The 8,770-nt window shown below is 64.1% G+C and overlaps 1 protein-coding gene across 4 annotated transcripts in view; it reads left to right on the top strand.

Annotated features, from left to right (window-relative positions):
• The first annotated feature begins 3,602 nt into the window (after positions 1 to 3,602).
• CELSR3 (cadherin EGF LAG seven-pass G-type receptor 3) overlaps positions 3,603 to 8,770 on the top strand; it is a 34,660-nt gene continuing 29,492 nt past the window's right edge. For all 4 annotated transcript variants that reach the window (XM_075432883.1, XM_075432881.1, XM_075432882.1 and 1 more), the window contains exon 1: positions 3,603 to 6,711. In XM_075432883.1, the coding sequence (XP_075288998.1) occupies positions 3,603 to 6,711 (3,109 nt within the window). The remainder of the gene's footprint in view (positions 6,712 to 8,770) is intronic.

Below are 8,770 nucleotides of genomic sequence, written 5' to 3'. Positions count from 1 at the left end.
CTTCTGTGAACGTATCCCTGCCTGCCCCATCCTGTTGTGGGGGGACCGAAGGGGTGGGGACGGCTCAGGTGCCTGCTGCCCGCTACGGCAAAGCAGCGGGTGCTGATCTTCAAATGGGAGCAAGACAGTCGTTTTCCCACACCCAGCTTCTTGCTCTGTATTTTCCTACCATGTTGCTGGCTGACAAGGAGCGGCGGAGGGCAGCAGCCCTTGCTGGGGGCACAGCCATCACCCCCGTGGGCCTGCCCAGCATCGCTGCTCCAGATGAAGGGTTGGGCAGAGCTGGACTCAGCACTTCGCTCCCCGCAAGGCACACGCAGCTTCAGCTGGCTCCCAGCAGAGCTGCCGAGGCAGCAAGGCCGCGTGGCGAGGGTTTAACGGTCTGTATCGAGTGCTAATGAGTCGCGCTTTGGCTGCAGATGTCTGTTTCCAAACCTTGGCTCTGTGCACGCTGCTTCGGGGGTGCCTCGGGTGGCAGGGGGTGCGTGTGGTGGGAGGGCAGCGGGCGCTTGGCGAAGCACCGAGTTGGCAGCAGGGACGCTGGTCTCTGCTCCTGGCTTGGGCTTGGTTTTGTCTCGTGCCCCGCTGCAGTGGTGGGATGTTCCTCTGGCACTCGCCCTCACCGACGCAGCCCAGGCTTTGCTGTGCCAGAGGAGGAGGCCCAGAGCCCAGCCGAGGCCCAGAAGCGGGCAGGACCCATGGCTCTGCTAGGCAGGAGCAGAGCCTGGGCAAAGCTTGTCGGGACTGCGCCCTGCCTGCCGCGGGGGCTGGCAGGGCCCGAACGGGCAGAGCTGGCGGCTCCCTTCAGCATCCCCGAGCCTCTGCCGGCCCTGTCACCACGGCCAGGCTGGAGGAGCCGGGGGGCAGCCAGCCACGGGGGGTCCCGGGGGAGAGCTGCACCCGCCGCCTAGCAAAGGCCTTCGCACATCGCAGGGAATCAAACCCCAGTGTGGGAACTCGTTATCCCCAAGCCCGCTCGGCGGTTCCTGCTCTGTGCAGGGGTGACGGGCGCAGATAACACGCATTTCCATTAGCCCTAATGGGCCGCCATTAGCGTGGTGTCTCCTCGTGCTGGTGTGTTTTTATTGTGGGGGGTGCTGGGGGGCTGGCGCAGGGGGAGCAATGTGCTGCCTGTGACCTGCGCCGCTGCTTCGTTGTCTGGAATGATTCAATTACAACTATTTTGTGGCAGCAATACCCCGATGATTTTCTCCTCCTCCTCTGAGCTGTCAGCTGGGTAATTACAACAAATAAACTTGAAAGCCTTCATAATTTTTTAAAAGCATCACCTCTCTCCTGACTGGGTTTCTTGACGGCAGTCCCCAGTTTGAGCGGGTGCGATGTATAACCCAGCCAGCGGCAGGGGATCGTGCGAAGCTGGCACGTCCCTGCTGCACCCGGGTGCTGCTCTGCCCTTTATTAGTCGGGGTTTATTGGGTGAGCTGTGCGCGGGGCTGGGGCTGCTGGGCCGGTCAGCGTTCCCTGACAGCACCGGGAGGGCTTGGGTGGGTGCGTGGGAGCTTGGAGGAGGAGAACATAAATCCCCACAGGGCTCCGCACGTGCATGGCTGTGGCCCCGTCACTGCTGGTGCTGGCCTGGCCAAGCCAGAGGCGTTGTGTGGTGGCTGAGGAGTTAATCACAGCAGCTCACCCATGTTCAGGAATCCTGCGGAGTTTATAAATTAATGCGCCGTCCTCTCCAGAGGCTTAGAAATCCACACCCACCAGGTATCGGCCCTTAGCGGTGTGTAAGCACCATGGGAGCTTCTCTCCAGCTTGTGCCGAGCCCGGCTACCACCACTTCAGGGCCTGCTTGGTATTTCCCATGGTGGTCCTGAGGCACGTGCTCAGCCCAGGCACCAACCGGGGCAAGGACGAGCCCTGCCCGCTCTGCCCACCCTGCCGCTGCCCAGGTGGTGGCCAGGCCTTGGCTCCTGCGCGGGTGACGGTGGTGGGAGGCAGGCACCGTCCATGACGAAGCCGCCAGGCAGTTTGGGAACCCTCCAGGCACGCTGCAGACCCTGCTCCGTGTTCGCTTGGTTTCCACCCAGGGAGTGGGAGCTTGCTTGCAGTCAAACTCCAAACCAGCGGGCAGCACGTGCTCTCCCCACCCCCTCGTTTACACTAACCATAATTGATAGGGGACCATCTGTCACCATCGGAGGAACCGAAGCCGGGCGAGAGCCGGTGGTGGTCATGGTTGGTGGAGGAGCACAGGAACACGGTCTCTCAAGCAGAGGCAAAGTGTTGGCGATGCCAGGATTCAGCACTGCGGCAGCAGCGTGTGGGATACCACAGCCCCGTCCGCCGCCGGTTCAGAGGCCACCAACGCAGCAGTGGCAGCCGGGCCCCCTCAGCGTCCCCAGGCCCGCCGCGCGCAGGGGTCAGCAGTCTGCTCTGACCCGCTCCTCGCTGGGCACGCGGCCTGGGAGAGCAGCGTGCAGCTCCAACGCAGCGCTCAGCCTTCTGCCATGGCGCACGGGACCTCGCACCGCCTCATTAGCTCTCCCGTGGGGCGGGAGCACGTTCAGCTCCCGGGAGCGCTGGAGAGCGTGCGTGGCTCCGCGGCGCTGGGAGCCCCATCGCTGACAGGAATACGTCCCACTGTCAGCTTGCGCAGCTTTCCGGGAGCCACGCAGGGGATGCCGGCAGTGCCCAGCCTGGCTGCGGTGAGGGCATGGGCGTCCCCTTGCTCCCCAGCCCACCCGCCCTGAACCGGAGCCCCTCCAGCACAGCGGCGTGGGGGGCTCTTGCAGCCCGCTTGGAGCTGGGACACGCACAGAGCGTCCTCGGTAATCCCTGCCCTTCCCTACCCCACCATAAATTCCCCCCCATCTCCCACATTCACTCCGTTTTCCTCCCCAGCACGACTCTTTCTTCCCTAGCAGGCACCGGCCGCCGTGCCTCGGACACCCCTCTTCAGCAGGCCGCAGCCAGGGATGTTTCCCCCGCCATGGCGTGCTGAACGCTAATGAGGACGTAAACCCGTTACTCCTAAACCCGTAACGAGCTCCAGTGGATTAGGCTGCGGGGCGAGGGGCAGCGCTGTCTCCTGCGGGCAGTAAAAAGCCACCCCTGGAGACACCGAAGCCAGCGCAGCCGCGGGCAGACACGCGTGGGTGGGGGCAGCCATTGGGGCTGCAAAGCACCGTCAGAGCCTCCCGCCCGAGCGCCAGCGCTCTCCCGCCCGCCCGTCCCGCCAGCAGCGGGGCCGCTCGGCCCGGGGACGCCGGCGGTGGCACACGGGTGCCGCACGGCGCCCGGCACGGCGGGGGCGGCTGCAGACCTGAGCGGGGAGCGCGCCAACGACCGGCGGGCACAGAAGACGGTGCCGGGCACGGCCCCAGCTCCCTCACGGCGCCCGCCCTCAAGATGGCGGCGGCGGGGCGGGCGGGGCGCGCGGCGGGGGCGGGGCGGGGCGGGGCGGCGGGAGCCATGTTGGGGCTGCGGGAGGAGGAGCCGCCGCCACCACCCCCGGCAGCAGCAGCGGCGGCAGCGGCGCGGCGCAGCGGGGCGGGGGGCGGCTATCGCCGCCGCGGGGCGGGGGGCGGCGCCGAGCTCAGCGCCGAGCGCCGGGGCCGGGCGGCGGCCGCCAAGGCACCATGGCGGCGGAGGAGCCGGTGGCCGCCCCGAGCCGCCGCCGCTGCCGCCGCCTCCGCCGGGGGCCGCCGCCGCCGCTGCTCCTGCCGCTGCTGCTGCTCCCTTTGTTCCCCCCCGGGCTGGCAGCCGCCGCGCCGCCGGGCTGGGGGCCGCCGGCCCGCGGGGGCTGCCCCGCCGCCGCGCCGTGCCGGGCGGCCGAGGCCGTGCCCCCGGGGCTGCCCGCCGGCCCGCGCCGCCGCTCCCCGCCGCGCTGCCCGCCCCGCGCCGCCCCGCCGCGCCCGCTCCCCTGCCCGGCCGCGGCCCCGGGGCGGCGGGGCCGGCGCTCGGCCGCCAACCGCCCCCCGCAGTTCCCGCAGTACAACTACCGGGCGGAGGTGGCGGAGAACCAGCCGGCGGGGACGGCGGTGGTGGCGGTGGCGGCCCGGGACCCCGACGGGGGCGAGGCGGGGCGGCTGGTGTACTCGATGGACGCGCTGATGAACAGCCGCTCGCGGGAGCTCTTCAGCATCGACCCGCGGGCCGGGCTGATCACCACCACGCAGGCCCTCGACCGCGAGAGCATGGAGCTGCACTACTTCCGCGTGACGGCCGCCGACCACGGGGCACCCCGGCTCTCCGCCACCACCATGGTGGCCATCGCCGTGGCTGACCGCAACGACCACGACCCCGTCTTCGAGCAGGGCGAGTACCGGGAGACCATCCGGGAGAACGTGGAGGAGGGCTACCCCATCCTGCAGCTGCGGGCCACCGACGTCGACTCCCCGCCCAACGCCAACATCCGCTACCGGTTTGTCAACGAGCGGGCCGCCCACGCCGTCTTTGAGATCGACCCCCGCTCCGGCCTGATCACCACCAGCGGGCCAGTGGACAGGGAGAAGATGGAGAGGTACTCCTTGGTGGTGGAGGCCAACGACCAGGGGAGGGAGCCGGGGCCTCGCTCTGCCACGGTCAAGGTCTACATCACGGTCCTGGACGAGAACGACAACACCCCTCAGTTCAGCGAGAAGCGCTACATCGTCCAGGTGAGGGAGGACATACGGCCCCACACCGAGATCCTGCGCGTCACCGCCACAGACCTGGACAAGGACAACAACGCACTGGTCCACTACAACATCATCAGCGGGAACAGCCGGGGCCAGTTCTCCATCGACAGCATCACGGGGGAGATACAGGTGGTGGCTCCGCTTGATTTTGAGGTGGAGCGGGAGTATGCCCTGAGGATCCGGGCTCAGGACGCGGGGCGCCCTCCCCTCTCGAACAACACTGGCATGGCCAGCATCCAGGTGGTGGACATCAACGACCATGCCCCCATCTTTGTCAGCACCCCTTTCCAAATCTCCGTCCTGGAGAACGCTCCCCTCGGCCACTCCGTCATCCACATCCAAGCCGTGGATGCGGACTATGGTGAGAACTCGCGCCTGGAGTACAAACTGATGGGGGTCTCGGCCGACACGCCCTTCGTGGTGAACAGTGCCACGGGGTGGATCACGGTCAGCGGTCCCTTGGACCGGGAGTTGGTCGAGCACTATTTTTTTGGGGTAGAGGCTCGGGACCATGGTTCTCCATCTTTGTCTGCCTCTGCCAGCGTCACCATCACTGTCATGGATGTCAACGACAACCATCCCGAGTTCACCCAGAAAGAGTACTTCATCCGCCTGAACGAGGATGCAGCCGTGGGGACCAGCGTCCTCAGCGTCACAGCCATCGACCGGGACGTGAACAGTGCCATCACCTACCAGATCACTGGAGGCAACACACGGAACCGCTTCTCCATCAGCACACAAGGCGGGATGGGGCTCATCACTCTGTCTCTGCCGCTGGACTACAAGCAGGAGAGGCGCTATGTGCTCACTGTGACGGCCTCTGACCGCACCCTGCGTGACAGCTGCCACGTTCACATCAACATCACCGACGCCAACACACACCGGCCTGTGTTCCAGAGTGCCCACTACTCTGTCAGCATCAACGAGGACCGGCCTGTGGGCAGCACCGTGGTGGTGATCAGCGCCACGGACGACGACGTGGGGGAGAATGCCCGCATCACATACTATCTAGAAGACAACGTCCCTCAGTTTCGCATCGATCCAGACTCTGGAGCCATCACCCTGCAGGCAGAACTGGACTATGAGGACCAGGTCACCTACACGTTGGCTATCACTGCCAAGGACAATGGGATCCCCCAGAAAGCGGACACCACCTACGTTGAAATCATGGTGAATGATGTTAATGACAACGCCCCGCAGTTCGTCAGCCCTCATTACCAGGGCGTGATCTCTGAGGACGCTCCTCCCTTCACCAGTGTGCTCCAGATCTCTGCCACTGACCGGGATGCCCACACCAATGGGCGAGTGCAGTACACCTTCCAGAACGGGGAGGACGGGGATGGAGACTTCACCATAGAGCCCACCTCGGGGATCATTCGCACCGTCCGCAAGCTGGACCGTGAGAACGTTCCTGTCTATGAGCTGACTGCGTACGCTGTGGACAGGGGCATCCCTTCTCAGAGAACTCCTGTCCGTATCCAGGTTACCATTCAAGATGTGAACGACAATGCCCCTGTCTTTCCTGCTGAAGAGTTTGAGGTCTTGGTAAAGGAGAACAGCATCGTAGGCTCTGTCGTGGCCCAAATCACGGCTGTCGACCCGGATGAGGGACCCAATGCCCAGATCATGTACCAGATTGTGGAAGGCAACATCCCTGAGATATTCCAGATGGACATCTTTTCTGGGGAACTCACGGCCTTGATAGACCTGGATTATGAGACAAAACCTGAGTATGTGATTGTAGTGCAGGCCACCTCTGCCCCTCTGGTCAGCAGAGCCACGGTCCATATCAAACTCATTGACCAGAATGACAACAGCCCCGTTCTCAAGAACTTCCAGATCCTGTTCAATAACTATGTGTCCAACAAGTCCAATACCTTCCCCTCGGGGGTCATAGGGAAGGTCCCAGCTTATGACCCAGATGTGTCCGACCGCCTCTTCTACACCTTTGAGCGGGGAAATGAACTGCACTTGTTGATTGTAAATCAATCGAGCGGGGAGCTGAGGCTGAGCCGTAAGCTGGACAACAACCGTCCACTCGTGGCCTCCATGCTGGTGACTGTCACAGGTAGGGTGTGAAAATCATTAAACCTTCAGGGCGGTACCTTCGGGGGGTTCTCTGTGGTCCCCCTTGGGGACCTTGTTCTGCATCAGTGGGGTGGGTTGGGGCCTGGCAACAAGATCTGAATTGGGATTCTCTTCAAATTGGAAAGCACTGGAGAGGCTGAGAAGGGTGGCGGTGGGGCCGTGCCACAGGGGGACGAGGCCAGAGGTGGTCTGCAAGAACAAAGCATTGTTACTCAGCTGTGGGGATCGCTCGTAGCTGCTAGCGAGACACTTTTGGAGACGCTGCTGTCACCAGCAAGGTGGTGACCTGCGCCATAGGGTTCTGGCCGGGCAAGCGGCTGGTTCCTGGGGTGGCCAAGCCACCAGCCGGGGGACTGGCACACCTCTTCGCTCCCAAGCCCAGGCGGCTTGTCTCCTGCCGGGACCGAGCGCTTCCCTGGCTGCGCTCGGGAGGGAGGGAACGAACTCGGCGCGGAGGGAGCTCTCTTGAAAATACCTGTCTGCTGGCAGCCGGCGGTTCAGTCTGGGTTCTGGCCGTGACCCCTGCCAACGCCTGCGCTGTCTGGTGCGGCTGCTGGAGCCCGGTACCACCTTTCTGCGGCCAGCTTACTGTGGCAGGGGACAGCTGTGACAAACCTTAGAGTGGCGGTACTTAAAGCTCTCGTATCATGTGTGTGTTGGTGGAGTATCCAAATGCAGATGCCAGCAGTAGCTGCTGGGGTGGCTGTGGGGAGCCAAGCTGAGAGCAGGGCGAGGATGGACCTAGGGGCTTGTCTGCGAGCAGGCGGGGTTTGGACCTGCAGCTCCCCGCCGCCTGAGCTTTGCCTTCACCATCAGCCTTTCTTTGCTCGCGGATGCATGATCTGAAATGGAGGCGTCCGTCCGTCGCTGAACCGAGGAGCGGAGCTAGGGAAGGGAGGGCAGGAGCCTTCTTCAGAGGGGCCAAGCACCGAATTACTGGCAGTGCCTGGGGAGCCGTACATTAAATCGTGATGCTCCCCTGACCCTCGGCTACCAGCTGCCCTCCCTTTTCACCCTTTCCCTTTCTCTATCTGGCTTATTCTGCGAGGGGAGGATTTCTTTCAAAACGCACAGTGAGGGCTTTGAGGAGACGTGTTCAAGGCAATCCTGCATGGCCAGCACCAGCGCGTCGGTGGGTTGGGGCTCTTTGGGGGTCAATTGTAACCGCAGGGCTGGCAGAGAGCGGGTGCAGGCGCACACATGCCCATCGCAGGAGGTGGGGGGGTGGTTTTGACCTTTCCAGCTTCTGCCGGAGTGTGTTCATGCAAGCCCTGCCTCCTCGCACACTTAACCCTGCACAAAGGCAGGAGACAATCACGTCCCCAAGTCCTGCGTCGAGCCGCCTCGCGGCGAGGGGGCCCTTGCAATGAGAGTGTCGTCATCTTCCAGCGGGAAAGGAGACTGGGAGAGGTGCGCTCGCGAAGGAGGGGAGAGGATGGAATGGGGAAAGCTGTGCCGGGGAAGGAAGCGAGACGCTGGAAAACAGGCCCTTTGTTGGCTTTGACATTAGCTGTGGAGGTCTGGGTTGGTTTTTTCCCTTCTTTGTTGTTCGAAGCCCGCTGCCCAGCTGGCAGCCCCGTTCGCCCGGTGCTGTCGCTGCGTGCGGAGCTGGCGGCCAGGACGCTGGGACCCGGCTGCATTGTTTGCCTGGGCTCAGCACCCTGCCGTGCCGTAGCACCTTGCTGCTGCGGGAGGGCAGCAGTAGCACCTGGGTGGGTGCCCCGAGGGCCGGCGTCCAAGGAGGGAGGGCTGCTCTGCCTGCCTACGAGCTTTATGGTCCCTTTGGGGGAGGCTGGGTCCCCCTAAATTGCAAGGCAAGGGACACTTCTGCTTGCCTGTGAGCCATGTGTTCTCAGCTCAGCCCCATGTCGCAGGCGGGGAAGAACTGGGCTGTCACAGACCAGTGCCTTTCCAGGGGGACTGACAGCCTCAAAACTGACCCCAGCTCCTCACAGACGTATGGGCACCTATGGCTGCTAAAAACTGCTCTTGGCTGCCAAGGATGCAAGACAGTGGGGTGGTGGGGCCATGGCCATGGC

This window comes from Opisthocomus hoazin, chromosome 11 (assembly GCF_030867145.1).
Source record: "Opisthocomus hoazin isolate bOpiHoa1 chromosome 11, bOpiHoa1.hap1, whole genome shotgun sequence".
Classification (NCBI taxonomy): Eukaryota; Metazoa; Chordata; class Aves; order Opisthocomiformes; family Opisthocomidae; genus Opisthocomus; species Opisthocomus hoazin.
The sequence above is the reverse complement of the archived record's forward strand: the minus strand, read 5'-3'. Positions and strand labels throughout refer to the sequence as shown.